Here is a 23,863-nt window from a genome sequence, read left to right as displayed (position 1 = left end):
GCTTAGGCAACTGGGTCAAAGTACTCGCAGTGTTAGATAATTTGGCTTCTAGTTTCTGTTTGATGTGTTTTGTTATCTTTAATTTTAGTTCTTCCTTCATATTTTCTACCTTGACAGGCAGTCTACTTTGTCACATAGTTCCTTAATATTAGAATGTACTTCGCCAGATAATTTCTTAAAATTAGAGTTCATTTCATCAAACGTTTGTTATAATAAGCCTTTAAACCATTCGGGAGCTTCTGCAACCATTTTTCTAGTATTAATGGGCATACAATGCAGATATTCTCTATCATGTACCCACTATTACTGTAATGAATGGTTTGTGCACAGTTTCCTTAAACATGATAACACTGAAACACTGTGTCATTGTCTTGATAAAAAAATTATTTCTAAGTGAATTTCTGTATTTTGTGAACAGTGCAGCCTTTCCAATGAACTGTACTCTCTTGTCATGTAGCCAATGCAGCTGCGTCTATATGACAATGCACTGCAATGGTTTGCACCATCCGGTGCAGCTGATGTCTCGAACAGCGATAGGTGGACTGCTCTGTGTCATACAGCAGCACCCCTGCAGCACTGCTTAGCTACTATTGCATCCCTGCCAATGTCAGGATTCAAAATCTTCTTCTTTGATCATGCTGAAAAATTCTTCTCCTCCAAGCCTGCTAAGAAAATACTCTGTCGTACTTAAAACATTCTTTTATTCACATGTCAAAGTTGTTTACTTGACATGTAAATTTAATTGAAGCTGCCATAATACTTATACCACAAAGGTATACATAGGGTTCGTCTTCAGATATCATGAATTGTTCTGGTATTTCCTTTTGCTTCCTTCTTAACAGATCGTTACTGAATTTAGACAATATAGTTACATCAGTTCACTTATAGCTTCTCCTTTTGTTTAATCCTTGTTGCTCTTAGCAATGCCGTAATTTATCACTCGTTGGATTTCAAAAGTATGTAAATTTATCATACTCCATTTTCTTCCTTTTGTTCAAATGCACTGCATGCTGTCTCAGACACCAAATGACGTGTTTTTCTTGTTGGTTTAGCATTTTGTATAGTTGCTGGATCACTTGTTGTTGTTGAAACTGAATCAGAAGACTTCATGAGATCTGTCACATGACATAATATCTGGCATATTTAACATTTTTTTAAAAAAAATCTTGTCACCATAGTTGATTCTCCTGAAGTAGAGGTCCTGCTAATCAGTGCTTCTGAAATCCCTTGTGTAGCCGAGGAAAGGCTTGCCTTCTTCACGTTCTGCAGCTGTTATTGGAGCAGAAGAAGAGAACTTCTACACATACCACAACAAAGCATGTCCACTACTTCCCTTTTATGAACATTTATTTCCTTGAATAGGTTTCCAGATCATTAGAGTGACTCATGAATTAGAGTATAATGCAACTTCACATACGACATACATCTCAAATGCTCAACATGATCTCCAAGATTACCATAGATTTTATTTTTCATAAAACCATCTTATCATTTGATTTCATTATTGGAGAGTGTGGGTACCACTATCCAACCCCTATGTACCCACAGTGGTTCTCCTCGTCCACCCATCATAGCAGCTAAACCCTGCCTAGCTGAAATATTGAACTTGCCACATTCCCTAAAACTCCCTACCGACTCTTCCCCAAGTCCAGAGCCAAAACATTTCCATATCACTGTTGTTAACCTTTCCACCAAAACCTTCAGCTCCACAGAAGTTTCAGTCCTATCCAAAGGCCTCACCATTAGCCCTAAACCTAAACTTAACCATGCTGGACTTGTCAAAGACCAACTCTCCTTCTCCCGATCCCTGCGATAGAGGCATTTCTTTGCCACCAATTCGTCCAAACAAAACCACCCTAATTCCATCAATGAATACTGCCTCTTCCAGTTCATACCACCATCCAATTGTGATCCTCCCCCCTGCCACCTAACCACCTGCTGGTCACCTTCCAGGAATTCCTTACCTCCAGCTTAGCCTCATCATCCTTCCCCAGTTCCTGTCCTCAGAACACTAACCTTTCAGTAGAAGAAAGAACAGCCATATGCAACCTCAAAACAAACCCTGACCTAATCATTCTGCCTGTAGATGAAGGTTTCACCACTGTTGTTGTGAGTCACAGTGACTATCCGGCAGGAGGCCTCTGTCAATTATCTGACTCCTCTACCTATAAACTCTGCCACAGTGATCCCATCCCAGAAGTCCAATATAAATTACAATCGCTGCTTAAAGCATTAGGCTTTTCCCAGAACATCTCCGCTGAATCCATTTCCCTCCTCACATCTATGACACTCCCCACACCCACTTTCTATATGCTACCCAAAGTCCACAAACCCAACAGTCCCGGATGCCCATTGTGGCTGGTTATTGTGTCCCCCCTGAAAGAATTTCGGCCCTCATTGACCGACACCTCCAACCAATTTCCCATAATCTAGCCTCCCACGTCAAACACACCAAGCATTTCCTTCACTGAGACTCTACCATCCCCACCCCTTTACCTCCTGGATCCCTACTCATCACTGTTAACACCACCTCTCTATACAACATCTCTCATGCCCATGATCTTACTGCTAGTGAACACTACCTTTCTCAACGTCCTTCAGACTCCAAACCCACTACCTTATTCCTCATACACCTTACTAACTTTATCCTAACGCACAACTACTTCTCCTTTGAAGGGAACGTATATAAACAAATCCAGGGCACAGCCATGGGCACCCGCATGGCACGCTCCTATGCCAACCTTTTTATGGGCCATCTATGGGAAGCCTTCCTAGTCTCCCAAAACACCAAACCCCTAGTCTGGTTCAGGTTCACTGATGACATCTTCATGATCTGGACTCAGGACCAAGACACACAATCTTTGTTTCTTCACAATCTCAGCACCTTCTCTCCCATACACTTCACGTGGTCCTCCACCACCCAGTGTCCTACCTTCCTAGATGTTGACGTCCTGCTCTCTGATGGCTCCATCTGCACCTCTCTCCACATTAAACCCACCAGCCACCAATAGTCCCTTCATTTTGACAGCTGTCATCCTTTTCACACCAAAAAAACTCTCCCATATAGCCTGGCCACCCAGGGACATCCTACCTGAGATACTTCCCACCCCTCCTAAATTGGTGTTCTATTGCCCACTCATCTCCACAATATCCTAGTCCATTCCTATGGCGCTTCCAATCTCAACCCCTTGCCACAGGGATGTGATCCCAGGTGCAAAACTTGCCCAATCTACCCACCCAGCACTCCTCATTCCAGTCCTGTCACAGGTTTATCATAGCCCATCAGGGGCTGGCCACCTGTGAAAGTAGCCATGTCATTTCCCAGCTCTGCTGGAATCATTGCATAGCTTGTTATATTGGTATGACTATCGACCAGCTCTCCACCAGGATAAATAGCCACCACCAAACAGTGGCCAAGAGCAAAGTAGACCACCCTGTGGCATAACATGAATCTGAATGTAACACACTTGATTTCAATGGCTGGACCCTTTCCTCCACCACCAGCTTTTCTGAACTGTGCAGATGGGAGTTATTCTTCCATCACATTTTCTGCTCCCATAATTATCCCGGCCTCAACCTATGCTACATACTGTCCTAACATCTTCCTCACAAGAGTTTCCACCATCTCTGTCCTATCCTCTCCTCACCCTTCCCATCTCCCTCCCTGTTTATTTGCAGCTCTCTGTCAATGCATCCACCTGTCTTTCCCTGCTCCTTTCCTTTTTTGCTCCTTTTTTCCCCACCTCCCTGCCCCACAACCTCCCAAAGCTATGCCTGTTGGCAGCGTAGTCCATGCACATTATATCAGACAGCGTTCATCACTCTCTCCCCACCCATACACTACTATCCCTTCCCTTTTCCCAGCCCCTACAGATTGCTGCTTGCATCCCACGTGATAGTTGCATTCAAGTCTGAGATGCTGGAGCTGGCAGTTGTGTGTGGATGAGATGTGCTTGCTTGTGTGTGTTTGGATGGTGTGTGTGTGTGTGTGTGTGTGTGTGTGTGTGTGTGTGTTCTCTTGTACTAACAAAGGCTGTGGCCAAAAGCTTTATGTTTCTTTTAATTGTGCCTGTCTGAAACTTGACGTGTCTTCTTTACGGTAAATAGTGATCTGTCTTTTCCTACATTGTTGACATTCATACCTGGAGGTTCCATTGTTTCATTTAATGCTTTGTTTGGTATTGTGATTATGTTTGCTCTTATTTTGTGCACTGTATTGGGTATTTACGGCAATTTTTTATATCTTTGCATATACCATCTTTTACATACATAAATAAAATGTGTGTAGCTATAAAAACAAAAAATTAAAAAAATCAGTAAAAAAGAATACAAAATAATAAAAAATGTGAAAAAATTTAAAAATAAAACAAAATCTCCTGTGGACATCTGACCTAGACTTGGTGGTGAGTCTTGTGTACTATGAGAACACAGGAGGCTCTATGGGACACGTTCAACTATACCAGCCAGATAACCATAGAGGAGCCAGACTAATGATGCCCAACTCAAGCAACATGGTTTGAAAGACAATATAGAACTTATACTGGACCAGTATTCACCCTAGTCGATGAACACTACTATGGTTCCCAAGCTGCGACAATCTAATGTCAAAATTATGATAAGTTATAGTTCGTAATCAGACTGGATAATCCTCCTATCATAGCACACATAACGACAAATTGTCCTGGGCAGAGTTAGGGATGTAAAAGAAGTGAACTAGCTTTTCATCTTATCTGGCAGCTTCAGAGACATTTCAATCAACACATCTTGACATACTCGCACTTTTTATGAACATCCCTGCTGCTGCAGACCAGTGAGCACTCTTAGCTGTAAAGTGTGGTACACCTACATCTTGCAATTAGAAAAGATCTGAGGATGGTCATTATGGACTGAAACTGGTCATTGTCAAAAGAATTGATATTGTGATCAATTCAACTAAGTACCTGGGTGTTAAAATCACGAACAACTTCAGTTGGAAAGACCACACAGATAATATTGTGGGGAAGGTGAGCCAAATGTTGCGTTTCATTGGCAGGACACTTAGAAGATGCAACAAGTCCACTAAAGAGACAGCTTACACTACACTCGTTCATCCTCTGTTAGAATATTGCTGTGCGGTGTGGGATCCTTACCAGGTGGGATTGACGGAGGACATCGAAAGGGTGCAAAAAAGGGCAGCTCGTTTTGTATTATCACGTAATAGGGGAGAGGGTGTGGCAGATATGATACGCGAGTTGGGATGGAAGTCATTAAAGCAAAGACGTTTTTCATCGCGGCGAGATCTATTTGCGAAATTTCAGTCACCAACTTTCTCTTCCGAATGCAAAAATATTTTGTTGAGCCCAACCTACATAGGTAGGAATGATCATCAAAATAAAATAAGAGAAATCAGAGCTCGAACAGAAAGGTTTAGGTGTTTGTTTTTCCTGCGCGCTGTTCGGGAATGGAATGGTAGAGAGATAGTATGATTGTGGTTCGATGAACCCTCTGCCAAGCACTTAAATGTGAATTGCAGAGTAGTCATGTAGATGTGGATGTAGATGTAGAAGACTGGAATAAAAAATATTTGCAATTAATAGGCTAAATTTCCCAATTCTGTGCCCAAAATTCAGAAGATTCGCCAGCCATAGTGAACAGAATATAATATCATATAGCTGAAGAGCATACAAACAACAGATAAAGTTTTTCTGGGGCAGTAAAATTTCTGGGGATGATTTGTTCCTGGAAGCGTGCTAAAATAATTTTTTGATTTCCCAGTGGGTGGGAAATGATATTTTCCCAAGTGGAATGTTTCTCCCCCAAATTCACCCTATGTTAAATGTATAGTGAGGGCTGTAAGAACAAATAAACACAAATTTATGTCATTCTAGACAGTGGGAATGCATCTACAATAGGAAATATCCAAGGATGGGGTAGATTTATGACAAGAAGTATCCCAGACTGGGGATGCATTCATCCTAAACTTTAATGACACACTGGTTCACACTGCACGACATGACATATGACATGTTGGATGACATGATGGCATGTGTCATGTTACTAAAAAGTAACCAAGTGAGGTGGTGCAGTGGTTGGCACACTGGAATCACATTTGGGAGGACTACAGTTCAAACCCACATCCAACCAACTTGATTTAGGTTTCCCATGATTTCTCTACACCACTTGAGGCAAATGTTGGGATGTCTCCATTCAAAAGGCATGGCTGACATCCTTGCCTAATCCAATGTGACTTGTGACATCGTTGTTTGGTCCCCTCCACCAAATAAACCAACCACTCAACTAAAAATTTAAGAAAAGTGTGAATATGTCAAGATATTTTGATTTAAATGACTTTGAAGCAGCCAGATAAGTTCCCTTCTTTTACATCCCCATCTCTGCCCAGGACATATTCACCTTTATGTGAAATGATAGGAGCATTTTTCATTCTGGTTACCATTGATATCAGAGGGCACTTTCTCAAACACTTTTAAAAAGTCTTTCAGGAGTGAAATAAGTCTGTAATTAGAAATAGTTGCTTCATCCAGTTTCATAGAGAGTGATATCACAGAATATTTAACCTTGAGCAAGTGTGCTATTTTTTGTAACATGAGTGGGTGCATGGGGTACTTTCTACACATATAAAGAATAGCTGTCTTTGTTACTGAGGTACATCTACATCTACATCTACATGGATACTCTGCAAATCACATTTAAGTACCTGGCAGAGGGTTCATCGAACCACCTTTACAATTCTTTATTATTCCAATCTCGTATAGTGCGCAGAAAGAATGAACACCTGTATCTTTCCGTACGAGCTCTGATTTCCCTTATTTTATCTTGGTGATCGTTCCTCCCTATGTAGGTCAGTGTCAACAAAATATTTTTGCATTTGGAGGAGAAAGTTGGTGATTGGAATTTCGTGAGAAGATTCTGTTGCAACAAAAAATGCCTTTCTTTTAATGATGTCCAGCCCAAATCCTGTATCATTTCTGTGACAGGTAAGAGCAAAACCATGGTGTAATCTCAGTTTGATTAAACAACAATTCAACAAACTTACATAATATGAGCCAAAGCACTGTCTAATGAAACAATAATAAAATAAACGTTCATTGTATCACTCTGTTGCCTCAGAGAAGTGTCATCATACATTAATGATCCACTTGAAGCATTTAGCAGTGCAGAACTCAACCAACTGCTTATTTGATTACTAATTATCTGTAGACAACTGCCTCTTTGTGGGACTGTGCTGCTAGTTAATAATCTGGATCATTTTCTTGCAAAGGATCATAATTCTTTTCTCACCTAGCTCGTTGTTTATTTTATACTGGTGCTGCTCACTTGCATGTATGACAACACAATTTATCATTGTGTTTGTGTTAGCTGAAGCAATAATGAAGGAATAGTTATGAGCTTGCTATTTTAAAACAAAATGGAATGGTACAAGACAATGTTATTTGTGATTGCCATTTGAGGATTAAGCCGTCCAGGAAATATGCCCAAGTCGTTAGTTGATTATATAGCTACCTTAAAATTACTCCTAGTGAGTTAGCATAAGATTTTATTATTCAACTGGAAACTGTATCATTGACAGAAGAATTACTAATTTTTAATGACCTGATTAATTTGTAACCAGCTGAAAAATGCTCCCATTGAAGCACAAAAAAGGCAAATATATTCCTGTTTAAAAGTGGGGTACCAGCTGCCTGATTCTACTTTCTTCAGCACCTTTAAAATTTTTCCCAAAAATTTGGCATGCAAACATATTCGTGCGCTTTTTAACAAGCAACTTACCTCTCACACTCACAATCTCTCCTAATTGTAACTTGGTCACAACCCACTAGTTTGTATCTGTAAGTCACTCTTACCACCACCACCTCTTTAGGTGGTGGTGCTCATACCCATCCACTCCCTGTTGCCCATTCTTGCTAATTCATTGAGCCAGACTCATTATATGAGGCTGGTTTGAAAATTTCTTGGAATCACCAGGAGAGGTCAGTGCAGCGCAATGAGTTGTTCGCATGATATTCATGGACTGTTGCCTGTCAACACGTGCCACGTCAGTGCTCTTGGAAGAGAGCTGCCGTGATGATGTGGCTCTGTTGTTGTTGTTGCTTAGTGATTTGCGAAGATGGAAAAATCAAGAGTCGAGCGGTGATTAAGTACTTTGTAAAGAAAGGTATGAAAGCAAAGGACATTCATGCCGATTTACAGAATACACTGGGGGACTCTGCACCTTCACATTAAACTGTTGCCAAGTGCACAAATGAATTTAAAATTTGGTTGGGGGAGCTTAGATTATGATCCATGCAGTGGTTGGCCAAGATGTCCCACTACTCCAGAAATTGCAAAAGTGCACAAAATGGTCATGGAGGAGTACCGATTGAAATTGTCTATGCTTGCCAGATGTCATCTGAAAGGGTATATCACATTTTAACTGAAGAATTAGAAATGAAAAAATTATCTGCCAGATGGGTGCCACGACTCTTGGCGATGGATCAAAAATGCATGAAAATGGGCATATCAGAACAATATTTGGCCCATTTTACAAGAAACGAACAAGATCTTTTGTGCTGGTTTGTCACCAAAGATGAAACTTGTGTGGACATCTATACGCCAGGGACAAAACAACAGTCAAAGCAGTGGAAACATGCTGATTCTCCACCACCAAAGAAATCAAAGGCAATTCCTTTGGCGGGAAAGGACATGGCATCAGTGTTCCCGGGATGCAAAGAGGATTCTGTTTGTAGATGATCTCCCCACTTGGCAAACAATTACTGGAGAATGCTGTGCTAGCGTCCTGGACAAGTTGCAACAAAAGATACGCAAAAAAGGCCAGGTTTAGCAAGGAAGAAAGTCATCTTCCATCAAGACAATGCACACCTGCACACATGTGCCATGGCCATGGCAAAATTACATGAACTAAGGTATGAATTGTTACCACACCCGCCTTATTCAACTGATGTGGCTCTGTCAGACTTCCATCTCTTCCCAAAATTGAAAATTTTACTTGGTGGATGAAGATTCACTTCAAATGAAGAATTGATAGCCAGAGTTGACGACTATTTTGCATGCTTGGAGGAAACTCATTTTTGAGATGGGATCTAGGCACTGGAACATTGTTGGACCAAGTGAATTAATCTACAAGGAGACTACATTGAAAAATAAAAGAAGTTTCAGTGATGTAAATACTTTTTTTCTATTCCATTCTGAGAACTATTCAAACCACCCTCGTATTATCTCTCTGTGTATATCTGTTGTTGTCTCTGGTCTTAGCCACAGTCTCCTTCATTTTGTCCTCCTACTACTGTCTCCTCCCACTGTCACTTTCTCCATTATGCTCTCTCTCACTGGTCCTGTCTCATTCATTTATTCCCGCGGGTGCTGTCTCTTCTCACCGACACTAACTCTCTCTTCCTTGTTGTTACTGTCATAGACTCTGTCACTCACTGTCATTGGCTCTCACCCACTTCCACTTTATACTCCTCTTTATTTCTCTCCGAGTGCCACTATCTCCTCCACTCTTTTCCCAGCACTGTTATTTCACAGTCAACTGTGTTCCACAGCCACTGTGTTCTCCTCTTTGTCTTATGCTGCCATTGTCTGCTTCGATCTTTCTATAACACAACCACTGTCTACTATCTTCTAGTATTTATTACTTTTCTGTTTCTTTCCCACTACAATTTCTCCTTCTCTTTCAGCTTAAAAAAGCATGACTATGTTTGCATACCAGAATTATTGAGAACATTTTTAAAAGTGCTGAAGAGGGTAGAACGAGGTAGCTGGCACCTCAGTTTTTAGTCTTTTAAACAGGCACAAAGTCCATGCCACAATGGTAACACTGCTTCACTTCAGATCATTGAAACTAAGCACTGTTGGGTGTGGATGGGTGACTCCAGGTCTGCCGAACACTGTTGGTAGGCAGAGTGCTCTCAGCTCTTGTGAGGCCAATCGAGGAGCTACTTGACTGCGATGTAGCGGCTCTGAACACAAAAACTGACAATAGTGAGGACAGCAGTGAGCTGACCAGGTGGCTCTTCATACTCCATCCATCAATGCTTGTGGGCTGAGAATGACACAATGGTCAGTTGGTACTATTGTGCCTTCAAGTCCTATCCAGACAGGGGATTTTTAAACAGGAGCATATTCATCTTTTCCACTGGTTCCCTCCTTATATCGCCCATATGAAAAGAACTTTATAGGTCAGTAAAATTTCGATAATTTACCAATTTTGCACCTGAGCCCAGATTTTGTGTACACAAAAATTTTGCATTTGCTTCATCACTACAAGATGGGATTCCAGAACTCTTCTGATGATAATGGAGACACTTTACAGCCTATTTCTCCAAGCTAAGTCACTTATAAACTACATCTTCACCTCACGCCAGATTTTACATGTACGGGGGGATAGCTTTGAACCTCTGTACGTTACAAACAGATAAAGATATCAAGAAAAGTTTCAAGATTGTTCGAGATCAGGATCTTAGGAATATATCATAAAAATTACAGTCATTTGCTGTTCAATGCTGTCATGGTATCCACGCCTTGGTTTTGATACCCAAAAACCATGTTTTCGTGATGTTTCTTGATACTGGATAAAGATGTTTGAAAATGGAAAAATGGCACTGCTAGATACATGCCTTGGAACATACCATTAAAATTTGTGCAGTTTGCTACACTTATTTATCATTTAGATTTCACCTCACATGGGATTTTATGTGCATAACTTGAATAAGGGAAGGCTAAAGATATCAAGAAAATTCTCAAGATTGGGATCTCAGGAATACATTGTAAAAATTACAGCCATTTGGTGTGCATAGCCATCTTGGAATTTGTGGATTGGTTTCGATAGCCAAAAACCATATTTTCTGAGTGTTTCTTGATAATGGATAAGGATATTTGAAAATGGGACAATGGCACCTCTACATAAATGCCTAGAAAATATACCATTAAAATTTGAGCAATTTGCTCAGTTAGTTATTTAGATATCCACTGCTGATGGTAAATAATGCTTTTTTGAGTTTTCTCAGGAACCGCTCATGAACTAAATGATGACTCCATAAGCCTCTTAAGGTGCACTGTAGGCCACATCTATTGCAAAAAGAACCAACCAATTTGCTCCATTTGCCTAAGCTGGAAGAAGTGTGTAGTATTCAAAATTTGACCATGTGCTGTAGAATAATTAGAGCAAGACTATCCTACTGTTGGATATATGAATGGTCCCAAGCCAAAGGGCTATCCAAAATACTCGATCTTACCTTTCTGTGGCTAATAGAACCTGAAGTACAAACCTTGGAAAAATCTCATTTTCATGCACACTGTTTTGGAACATTTTACGTAGTGCGTGCTGTTGCATGAGCACTGATATCCATAAAGGTTGTACATTTGAAACTAATGTCTGTTGACAGTGCATCCATTGCCTGCACAAGTAAATTAATGCATCTGTATTTGATTATTTATTACTGGTTGCAGTAGTTGCTATCACTGTGTGGAAGTAGTCATTCAATTTGGTGGCCAGTGATTTGTAAAGTCATCACTGCTGCACCAGAGCTATTTTTTGGGTTCAGTCTCTATCCAGTTGTTATTTTTTGTTTAATAATCTTTTGTATTCTTTTTTCTGATTCTTGTAGCACTTTATCTTTTGAGCATAGTGCTTGAGCTTTGCTTTTCTTTAGTAACAGACAGAAGAATTTTAGAATGCTGGTGGTAATGGGGTCTCTACTCATGATTATGGCTACTCCTCTGAAGTAGGTGAGAAGTACAAAATTCTTTATCCCAGTAGCTATTAACAAGTTTCTTTGATCCTATTTGATTTTCCCCTTATTTGTTTCAGTGGAAGATAAGTTTCAAAGTGTTGTAGAAATATGTTTAAGAAAGAGTTAAATTTCCCATCTACTTTGTTTGATTTATAAATCTCTCTACAGTTTACTTCCCTTAATTTCTCTCTGAACACTATTGTGGTTCATTTTTATGTGTCTGCAGTAGAACACTTTTCTTCTACAGTCAGTCCCTACTTAGTAAGTATATTTTGTTGCTAATCTGACCATCATTATCAGATAAACCATTGACTATTGGTTTTACAGCTACGTCACTGCAGGCTGTTGCACTGTGTTCTTAAATCCTCAGTTTATATTTTACAGTAGCAAACAATCCAAAGCTCGGCATCATCAACTCTATGTGCCCTCAGTGAATACTTTTTTCTACAAAATCAACATTAAAGTCTCCACAAACAGCGAGTCTCCAGATAAGTCTGCATAATGTTGTTATAACTGTCTCTGTCTGCTCTATGAAGCTTAAGAAACTTTCTGCTGGTGGCATGTAAACAGGTACTACTGCAACATATGCTTTTCCTGTTCTATTATTGTGCCACAACATTCAAAGAACTGCTTGAACAATGTTCGTTAACTTGAAGCTGCTCAGAGTTGACCTCATTTTTTGCATATACAGCCACTCCCACTATGTCTTCATTGGCTACAGCAGTATGATATTAGCTTGTAGCCACCAAGAAGAATGTGCTCAATTTTAATGATTTCCATGTTCTGGAATGTACATCAGATCTGCTGAAATTTCATCTGTTCTTTCATTTTCCCATATGGCTATGAGAAGTTCATACCTTTTGTTAATGAGGCTTTTGACGGACGATACAAGATGCATTTCTTTTAAAAGAATAGCTTTTTCTGAATCGCAGTACTTTGTTTTCTAGTAGCTGTTCAACTATAACTATATTTATACTGCATATCTGCCATTTGGATGAGTTTACCCTAAGAAAAGGTCTAGAAAACACATTAGAAATTTCTGAGATTGATCAGACTGGATGATTCACATCTTTAGCCATGCAAATATCACTGATGTTATTCAATTTGTACATGGACAAGCTGTGTAAGAAACCAAAGAAAAATGTAGAAATGGAATTAAAGATCATGGAGAAGAAATAACAAGTTTGAGGTTTGCTGATGATGTCGTAATTCCTTCACTGATGGCAAAGAACTGGAAGAGCAGTTGAACTGAATGGCCAGCAACTGGAAAATAGGTTATGCGATGAAAATCGACAAAAGTAAAACAAAGGTAAGTGAATGTAGTTCAGTTAAATCAGGCTATAATGAGGATATTGTATTAAAAATGATACACAGTAATAGATTTTTGCTGTTTGCGCAGCAAAATAACAGATGGGTTTAAAAGTACAGAACATGTAAAATGTAGATTGACAATAGCAAAAAAACTGTTTTTGAAAAAGAGAAATTTGTCAACATTGGATATTAATTTAAATGTTAGGAAGTTCTTCTTCAGGTATTTATGTGGACTGCAACCTTGTATTGGTGTTAGACATGGACAGTAAACAGTGTTTAGGTCACAAGAGAATAGAAGCTTTTGAAATTTGATGCTACAGAAGATGCTGAAGATCAGATGGGTAGATTAAGTAAGTGAACTTAATTGGGAAAAAAATATGACACAACCTGACTAAATGAAAGAACACATCGTGAAGTTTCAGGATGTCATCAACTTGGTAATGGTGGAATGTGTTCAGTACAAACAGTAAAGGGAGACCAAGGCTCAGATAAGTTCAGATAGATGTAGATCACAGCAGTTATGCAGAGATGAATAAACTTGGTCAGGATACATGAGCAGACCAGTGTGGAAAGATGCATCAAACCATTTTTTTAAACTAAAGACCAAAACAACAATGACATTCAATTGGTTTAAGATTGAAGTTAATACAGTGACACGTGTGAGCACTTGAGTAAGTCATTTCCTGTGTAAAATCACCCATGATGAAATCAATATCAGTCTAAGGTTACCCTTAGTAATGTATAAAGGAAACATTAATTATCATTTTTTACAATGTTTTATTTTGTCCTTTAAAGTCAGCTTTTAACCTGGTTTGCCTTTCATCAGTGGTCAGTAGCAATACTTCTTCCTGTATGTTAAGTATTTCCATTAGTAATTTCCGATTTTATATCTAACTGGCCTTCCACTCATTGGATTTGCCTATGTATGCATAAATTACATATATTGCACACATATATGTGTCCCCCCTCTCTCTGGCCATATCATCATCACTCTCTCTCTCTATATTCTCCTCCCCACTCTCTCTGTTCACCTCCTCCTCCCTCATCTCTATCTCCACCCCCCCCCCCCCATCTCCTCCTCCCCCTTGCTCTTTCCAGCTCTTCCTCCTTTTTCTTTTTGTCCACCCTCTCCTCCTTCCTCAATCTGTCCATCATCCCTTCCCCTCTCTCTATGTCCCTCTTCTCCTCTGCCCCTTCTCTGTCCATACCACCTCCTCCCCTCTCTCTGACCATTTCCTCCTCCTCTTCTGTTTTTATATCCATCTCCATCTCCCACCTCTCTCTGTCCGTCTCCTCTCTCCCTCTACCTGTCCACCTTGAACTCCCTTCTTTCTTTCCCCTTCTTTCTGTTCATCTCCTCCTACCCCTTCTCCCTGTCTACCTTTTGCTCCCCCCCCCCCCCCCCCCTTTATGTCCATCACCTCTTCCGAGTCTCCATGTCTGTGTCCTCCTCCCCATTTTTTCTCTACTCCCTCTCTCTCTTCAGATCTGCCTATCTGCCTACCCCCTCTGTGTCATTTCCTCCTACACCTTCTCTCGGTCCACTTCCTGTCTCACTCCCCCCCCCCCCCTCCATCATCTCTTCTACTTTCCCTGCCTGTTTCCTCTTCCTCCTTCTTTCTGTTCATATCCTCCTACCCCCCTCTCTGTCCATATCCTCATACCCACTCTGTGTCATTTCTTCTGACACCCTCTCTTCATCCACCTCCTTTTCTACCTCTTTGTGTCCATCACCACTTTCTGTCTGTATCCATTTCCTCAGGACTTTGCCTGCATACATATTTGACACCAATATTGCATATCTCTCCTCCTCTCCCTCCCTCTTGGTCTATCTGCTCCTCCCCCTCTGCCCATCTCCTCCATCTTTGATCATCACATTCTTCCGTCATGTCTCTGTTCGTACCTCTCTCCCCCTCTGTCCATCCCCACCTCACCCCATCTTTGTCCATCTATGTCTCAACCTTCTGCTTGCCCACATAACATGCTCCCCCCTCTGTGTGTCCAACTCATCCTCTCTGTCCACCTACCACTTCCAACTCTCTATCTTTTCATCTCCTTCTCCTCCTTCTCCCCCCAAGTGTTGGTCCATCCATTTTCCCCTTCTCCCCTCTGCCCACCTCATCCTCGCCCACTCTCTGTCTATCTCCTCCTTGCACCTCTCTCTGCCAATATTTTCCTCCCCACCTATCTGCTCATCTCCACCTCCCTCATTCATCATCTTCTCCAACCACCCAATTTGCCCATCTCCTCCTCTTCCATCTCTCTTTCCCTCTCCTCCTCTCGCTTCTCTCTCTGTGCATCTTCTTCCATATATCTCTCTGACCTTCTTCTCCCCATCTCACTATACATCCATATCCTCCTCCCCCATCTCTCTGTTCATCTCTTCCTGCCCTGTATCTCTGTCTGTCTCCTCTTGCTCCTTCTCTCTGTCCATATTCTCATCCTCTTTTTCTGTATCTCTGCCTCTGTCCATCCTCTCGTAAATCTATCGTTACATCCCCCTCAGCCATGCCTGTCAAAATGTGTAGACACTCCATAACAGTTTGATAAAGCAGGTTGATACTACTCCAGTCCACACACCTCTTGTACAGGGCAGCCTGCACACCAAAAGCTGGACAACTGACCTGTAGGCTGTCCTGCACAGCAGGTCGATAAGGCAGACTGTTAATATTCCCACACAACAGGGGGATGCAGGGCATCCTACATGGCAGTGGCTGTAAAACCACAATTGCTCATATCCCCACTTCTGTTGGAGCTAGGAGGTTGTAAACCACACAGTGCTGATACTTGTGAAGTTTTGTGTGTGTGTGTGTGTGTGTGTGTGCCAAATTTTTTTGAACTCAATTCATGCATTTCAAGCAGGAGATCCCGGACATATATACATACATAAGTACAAACATTTACACAGTCTGCTTTACATATTAGGTCTACAACTTTGGTTCCACTGTCTTGCAATAGAGGGCAGTAGTGCCTAGTGGTGCTGCAGGTGGTTGGTTGTGTCATACATAAACTTAGGCTTTTGTAAACATAAAGCCATCAAAATATTAGTTGATTTGTTATTTCATCATAAAGTTATTTCAATTGCATATTTCAGCTTACAAGCCCAGTTCTCATCATTTACACCAACTTTCAATTTTCTGCTTTAACATGAAGAAATCTGGAGCTAAGGCTCATAAAATACTGGGTAAGACCTCCTCTATCTTGCCTTCTATGTGCCATTTCCTTCTACCCCTCTCCCTCCCCACCTACTCCTCCATCCCCTTTCCCTGTCCATGTCCCCTCCTTCCTCTCTCCCCTACTCTCTGCCTTTCTCCTGCTCCTCTCTCTGTCCATGTCCCCTCCCCTTCACTCTGCCTGTCCATCTCTTCCTCTCCCCCTCTCCTCCACTGTCTGTTCATCACTTCCCCTATTCAACTCATCTCCCCCTAGCCATGCCCATCTGTACAAGTAGCACCTGCAAAACAGGTTGATAAAGCAGGCTAATACTTCTCCAACACAACATGCCTGTTGTGCACATTAGCCTACAAGTCAGCAGCTGGGAACTGATTCTTGCTGCTGACATGTAGGCTTCCCTTCAAAGCATGTCAATAAGGCTGGCCAATATTATGCATCCACAGCATGCATGTCATGCACATTAACCTATATGTCAGGGGCTGAAAAAATATGTTTTGCTCGTATCTCCGCTGATATTGGAAATAGGAGGTTATCAACACCACAGTGCTGAAACTTGTGAATTTTGCTATTGGTGTGCCAAATTTGGTTGAAATCAATCTATTGGTTTTGGAGGAAATCCTGACATACATTCATACACACATACGTCCTTGTTTATATTTATAGACAGATAAATAACTAGATATAAATATAGATTTCTAAATTCAGATTATCACTTTCATATATATTTTGAAAGAAGTAACCAATCAACAATATCTGGTTTCAGTTGACTCCACTAAACCACAGCCTGAGGGAGCTATGTGTCTCTTCACACTGAAAAATCATTCCTATCCTGAATATATTTGCCTTACTGATACTGGAGTGGTGTGTGTTGATGTTCACCCAGACTATCCTAGTATGATTGTAGTTGGACTATACGATGGAAATGTTGCTGTTTACAATGCTAGTGTGTCAGACAAGGAACCAGCAAGGAAGAGTCACTTCAAAGACAAGCATGGAGGTATTGTATGGCAGGCAAGTAATATTTTACATCTGCATTAAACAGAAACTGTAATACCTGTCTATAGGAAACACTGGGGATTTTGGAAACATTATTGTGTTCAAAGATATCAAACTTATAACATTCGGTCATCAAATACTCCATTGAAGTTGAAATTATTAGTTACACGGAATCTCACAACGGTGATTCATTATACGACTGCAGTAGATTCTGGAAGTCTGCACTCCATCTGTTTACGTGTGTGTGTGTGTGTGTGTGTGTGTGTGTGTGTGTGTGTGTGTGTGTGTGTGTGTGTGTGCGCAAGCGCCCACGCATGCACTCTTATGTTTGTGTTTGTTTTCATTTTATGCTCCACAGCTGTTATGTATTGCGGAGACTGATAGTTCTGTCACATATCAGCAAATTCTATGTTATTTACCATTGGTATCCAGTGATCATATGCTAATATGCTGCAGTGCACTGAAACTATTTCACTTAAGTTATGACATTTTGTTTCAAATGTGAGCCATGAATTGCATTAAAAGCACACCATTTTTCTTCAAATGAATGCTGGTATGCAACAGAACAGGCAGAAACTTCTTTCATAGCACTCTCACTGCGATACGTAGAAGCCAGTGTTGAGTGCTGAACTGATGATCAGCCATACTACAATCAACTCAAAAAAGGGATACAACTGTCTGTTTTTGACTGCATGTGCTCTGATTTGACATCATCTTCTAAGGCTATTTTGCTCATAGCACTAGGTCAGTATTTTTCTTTGAAAATGTGTGTATAGTATTGTGAAAATGTGGAGTATAAGCAATTTTTGAGGGGCAGTTGATGTATAGGTGACATGACCCAGTGATGAAGTGCACCAACTGGCAATTTACATCTACATAGATACTCTGCAAGCCATCGTATGATGTGTGGGGGAAGGTACCCTGCACCTGTACTTCTCGTTTCCTTTCCTGTTCCACCCGCAAATAGAGCGAGAGAAAATGACTGTCTTTATGCCTCCATATGAGTCCTATTTCTTGTATCTTATCTTTGTGGTTCTTTTGTGCAATGTATGTTGGTGGTGGTAGAATTGTTCAGCAGTCAGCTTCAAATGCCAGTACTCTCAATTTTCTCAATAGTGTTTCTCAAAAAGCTTGTCACCTTACCTCCAGGGATTCCCATTTGAGATCCCAAAGCATCTCTGCAAAATTTACGTTTTGTTTCTGACCTACCAGTAACAAATTTAGCAACTGGCCTCTGAATTGCTGTGATGTCTTCCTTCAATCCAATCTGGTACCAATTCCAAACACTCGAGCAGTTATCAAGAATAGGTCGCACCAGCATCTCGTATGCGGTCTCCTTTACAGGTGTACCACTCTTTCCTAAAAGTCTCCCATTGAACTCAAGTCAACCATTTGCCTTTCCTATCACAGTTCTCCCACACTTGTTCCATTTCATATTGCTTTGCAACATTATGCCCAGATATTTAAATGACTTGACTGTGTCAAGCAGGACACTAGCAATACTGCATCTGAACAGGTTTGTTCTTCTTACTCATCCACATTAACCTACATTTTTCCACATTTAGAGCTAGCTGCCATTCATCACACCAACTAGAAATTTTGTCTAGTCATTGTATACCTTCCTACAGTCATTAAATTTTGACACCTTACCATACACCACAGATTGCTGTTCACCCTGTCTGCCAAATCATTTATGCATATAAAGCACAACAGTGGTCCTATCACACTCCCCTGGGGCACTTCTGACGATGCCCTCATCTCTGATGAATGCTTGCTGTTGAGGACAACATACTGGGTTCTATTACTTAAGAAGTCTTCAAGCCACTCACATATCTGTGAACTTACACATACTTGTACCTTCATTAACAGCTTGCAGTGGAGCAGCATGTGAAATGCTTTCCAGAAATCTAGCAATATGGAATCTGCCTGTTGCCATTCACTCATAGTTTGCATTATATCATGTGAGAAAAATGCAAGCTGAGTTTCGCATGAGTGATGCTTTCTAGAACCATGTTAATTCATGGACATAAGCTTCTTGGTCTCACGAAAATTTATCATTTTCAAACTGAGGATAGGTTCAAGAATTCTGCAGCAAACTGAACTTATAGGGATATTGGTCTGTAATTTTGAGGGTCCGTGCTTTTAACCTTCTTATATACTGGAGTCACCTGCACTTTTTTCCAGTTACTTGGGACTTTGTGCAGGGTGAGAGATTCATGATAAATGGAGGCTAGGTAAGGGGTCAATGCCATAGAGTATTCTTTGTAAACCAAATTGGGATTCCATTGAGACCTGGGATTTATTTGGTTTCATATCTATCAGTTGTTTCTCTTTGCCAGGTATGCTTATTACTATGTTGTCCATACGAGAGTCTGTCCGACAGTCAAATAATGGTATGTTTGTATGATGCTCCTTTGTGAACAATTTCTTGAATGTGAAATTGAAACCTTTGGCTTTCGTTTTGTTATATTCAATTGCCACACCTGACTGGTCAACAAGGGACTGAGTCGAAACTGAGCAATTTTACATAGGACCAGTATTTTTTCATGTTCTCTGCCAGACCTTATACTAAGGTGTGCATGCTTCATGCATAGATATTTTCACAGAAATCTCTATTAATCTTTGCTTGTTGTCTTGTGTGCATTCTCTTTTGAACTTTGAGTGCAACAGCCTCTGCTTCCTCAGCATCTTCTGCATTTCTTTATTAAACCATGGTGGATCTTATCCATCCTTTATCTACTTATTAGGCACATAAATCTCCAGACAACGATTTACAATCTGTTTAAACTTTGCCTATAATTCCTCTTCATCCATCTAACTGATACTAAGTAACATTAGTTTGCGGTGCCCCGTTGTATCTTCTCTAAAACTTAGAGCCGTGCTCCTTGGACTATTAGCGTGAATTTACTTGAATGCTGGATACAGGCGCAGCTTCCCCACAGCTTTGGTGTCTTCTGCTTGCATCAAACTCTTTAATGAAGATTCTATATTTTGAAGAAGGTGAATATTCATCTACTATTCCAAAATCCTATTATCTAGTCCAAATAAAGACTCTCTCAAAATTCAGTTGCTGTTAACATATTCTATATTCAAAATTCAATACACCATTTCACTGCCACATTAAACAGTAAGCCCACACTTTCTTAGGGCATCCACACACGACTGAATTCAACCCAATTAAATAACATTTTTTCTCAATGATACAATACTAATATACATGTCCGTCTGCTCAAGACCAAGTCACTATTAATAATAATCATTTTTTTTCTTCTGTTGTCTCTCCACAACACACAACAATCACCAATGTTTTTCGTGCATGAAATTCGTCCATGGAATTCTGGGCCAGAAGTTTTTCTTTTCTCTTTGCTGCATCTGAGTGTGTCACTTGTTGGCCCAGTTTTGCTCTTCTTTCTCGGTCAGCCTGCACATATAACATTCTGCAGCAGTATGTATCTGTTTATGCTACAACCCACTACAAAATAATGTGTGTTCGAAGCGGCTGGAACACAAGTGACTCCAGACTTTCATAAAATTCTGGGGGCACTACATATCTTCCCCGCCTTAGCTAGAACACTCGTTATTTTAGATACAACATATAATATCTTTTGCACTTATCATTCACACAAAACCTTTAGCACAGAAATAAAAAAATACATTTGTCTCATTGCTATCATTCCCTCAGATGGTCAGTCATTTTACCAATAGACTTAGTAGTACAAGCAATTTAAGATACAACAAGTGTTTTTCTTCTCTGCCTAAACTTTTATCTTTCCTTTGTTCTACTTATTCTACAAGGTACTACCACATCTAGGAACAGTTTATTTTAATTTACTCTAAACGCATCATAGAAACAGTTTATTTTAACTTACTCTAAATGCATCATTTCCTCTGAGAAGTGCAACCGTCATCCTCGTAACCAAGTGCTCTAGTCCTTGACTAGCACTACTTCCCCCTCTTACACGTGATGGTTGTCACTTCTTATCTGGTGTTCCTTGTCTGCGCATTTATCTTCAATTGTCTGAGTGATAAAGTGTGATCATGTGTCTTGGTTCTTCGGCCAGCTAAGGTTCTTAGTTGCAGATTTATATAAATCATGGAAAAGAGAAGGACTTCAGCGATAGAAGTATATGAATGTGAATAGAGGGAAAGTTAGATTGGTACTCTAAAGAGAAGTAAGAAAGGAAATAAAAGAGTTGGTTGCTAAGATCGAAGAAAGAAAGAAGATAGCCCCAAAGACAGGAAACCCTTCCCTCCCCCCTTCCCCAGGATCCCCACTTCGCCAGTACTTAGGTGAGAAGCCGGAGGAGGTATGATGTTCGGCGTCTCCTACAGAACAGACATTCTCACCGTCACCGTAGAAGTCCCCGAAGAAAAGATCTTCGCATCTCCTATGGAATGGCAAATGATGAAGAACCAGTCACACTTGTTTGCGAGGGCTGTGTGGAGGGTGTGGTGTTTGTGTAGTGTTGGTCGTGTCTATGCCTACACTACCGACCCCTTATACAAAATTGAGTACAAACCCTCCCCCATCACATCATATTTTACAAAAGGTACAAAACATTTTATAAAAATTTAAACATCATGTAACACTGAATTATGCCATTTCTCTCAACACTGGCGTTTATTATGTTCTATCTAGAAGTACAGAGACCACCAGATAACACTCTCGGGAACACACTCCCCGGGTTTTACCCTTGCGAAACTCACATATGAGAGTTTTTGGCACACTTCCTCAGCAGAATATATCCAGATCCAAATGCAGTTTCAAAGTTGACAAATTTATGTCAAGTCTGTGTGGGACCTAGCCTTCGTAGATTACATCTATGGGTTTTACCTTTTCAGAACTCGAAAATGAGATAAACCTGAACCCAGTTGTCAGTACAGTTGTTTCAGGCTGACTTGAAAACGACCGTTTATAAATTTATAGTATGAGAATAGATTACAGAATAGCTGAAAAAGTGAAGGGAATCCGGTGCAGGAAAACTAAAGTAGAAGCAACACTGAATCCAACTCGCGAACCAGCAGACGTCACTCCACCCGTTAACAAAGAATGTCAACAACCCTGGGGTTTTTGTACATATCTCTTTATGTCTTCAACATTATACATTCCTTTCTCCTCTATTGGTTTGTCTAAATACTTGGCCATCGTGAAGTGCCAGTCGAAATACTTACGCATCAAACTCCAAGCGTTGCTGTAGTATTTTGGGTCCCATAAATCTGAAATTAACTTCTCTTTTGCACTGAAAGCCCAATATTTTTCTTTAAATTTTCTTTGAAAGTCTTCCCAGGACATGAAGTTCTCTATGTTTACTGTGGCCCATTCTGAAGCTTCACCCTCCAAATAACCTATCGCAAATTCTATTTTCTTAGCCTCTTCCCAACTTTTAGGCATGGCCTGATTAAATCATTTTAGGAAATGAGTGGGGTGTACCTCCCCATCTGGTTTAAACCTAGGGAACTGTCAGGAAAAGCCTGCATTCAATCCCCATTGCAAATCGTTAATTATTTCTTTATTTAGAACAAGATTTTGAGACACTGTACTCTTTTCAAGTTTTTCCTGGATAATTTTGAATTCCCTTCTTAGGTTATCTAAGTCTTTTTTAGTTTGATCTAATTCGGAGGTCATTATAGGTGCTTAATTTTTCTTCCACTTTTCATTCTATTAGCTCATCCACCTGTTGCTCTATACCGGTTAGATTGATCAGTTCAGTTGTAGTTCACTTTTCTTTGAGATTTTGTTCTACAGTTTCTAAACGTGAGCTAACTCCTGAAATTTGCACCTGAACTAATGGGAGCAATATATCTTGTTTATGTACATTTGTTTTAATGTTACTTAATTCCTGTTTAACCACATCAAATGTGACCTTACAGACCTCTTTCAAGGAATCAGAATTTTCATTGACTCTGGTTTCTAGGGTACTACATTTACAGTCGACATCATACTCTAATTTCTGGGATATTTCCCGTAAATTTTTCTCCTGTCTCTCCTCAAAGTCTTTAATCAAAATATTTACTCTTTCACTTAGAGAGTCAGACAATTCTTTCTTCAAGTCTAACTTGCAGTGTTGCATTTCAGTGTTCTGTGAATCTAATTTAGACTTTAATTCTGAGTTCTGTAAATCTAGTTTAGAATTTAATTCTGCCTTCAGTTCATCTTGTCTTGTGTTATGTGACTCAAACTGAGTTTTGATAAACTTCATTAATTCACTCAAATCAGGGCCTGGGTTTCCTATCCCCATAGCCCCAACATGCTCTTCCGATTGTTGATTGTCCCCTTCCATCTTAATCTCCTTAGCCTTAAGTCGAGTCAACATTCACAGTACCCCCTACTCACAAGTCTTACACTGCAGAATTGAACAAAAGTCAAAGTTCACTCACCCGGTGTGACTTGACGATCTGCTACCGGCGGCGTCGGTGTTGGTGTAGATGGTGGTGTCGGCGTTTGTAGATGGCGGCGTCAGAGTATTAGATGGTGGCGTCGGCATTGTAGACGGCAGCAGCGGCGTTGTAGATGGCAGCGTCGGCATTCGTGAACGGCGGCGTCAGCATTTGTGAATTAATGGATTGACTGTGGTGTTCGTTCTACTCGATTTCCTTGCTTTTATCACCATTAATCAACAGGACAATTTTTGATAAATATCTTTGAATCTTGT

At 40.4% G+C, this 23,863-nt stretch overlaps 1 protein-coding gene across 1 annotated transcript in view; it reads left to right on the top strand.

Moving 5' to 3' along the window:
- Positions 1 to 23,863, top strand: part of LOC126088243 (dynein intermediate chain 2, ciliary-like) — a 396,539-nt gene that overhangs the window by 256,440 nt on the left and 116,236 nt on the right. The window contains exon 8 of the mRNA XM_049906373.1: positions 16,978 to 17,225. Coding sequence (XP_049762330.1) covers positions 16,978 to 17,225 — 248 coding nt within the window. The remainder of the gene's footprint in view (positions 1 to 16,977; positions 17,226 to 23,863) is intronic.

Source organism: Schistocerca cancellata, chromosome 6, assembly GCF_023864275.1.
Source record: "Schistocerca cancellata isolate TAMUIC-IGC-003103 chromosome 6, iqSchCanc2.1, whole genome shotgun sequence".
NCBI classification, from domain to species: Eukaryota; Metazoa; Arthropoda; class Insecta; order Orthoptera; family Acrididae; genus Schistocerca; species Schistocerca cancellata.
Note: the sequence above shows the minus strand (reverse complement) of the source record. Positions and strands in the feature narration are given on the sequence as shown.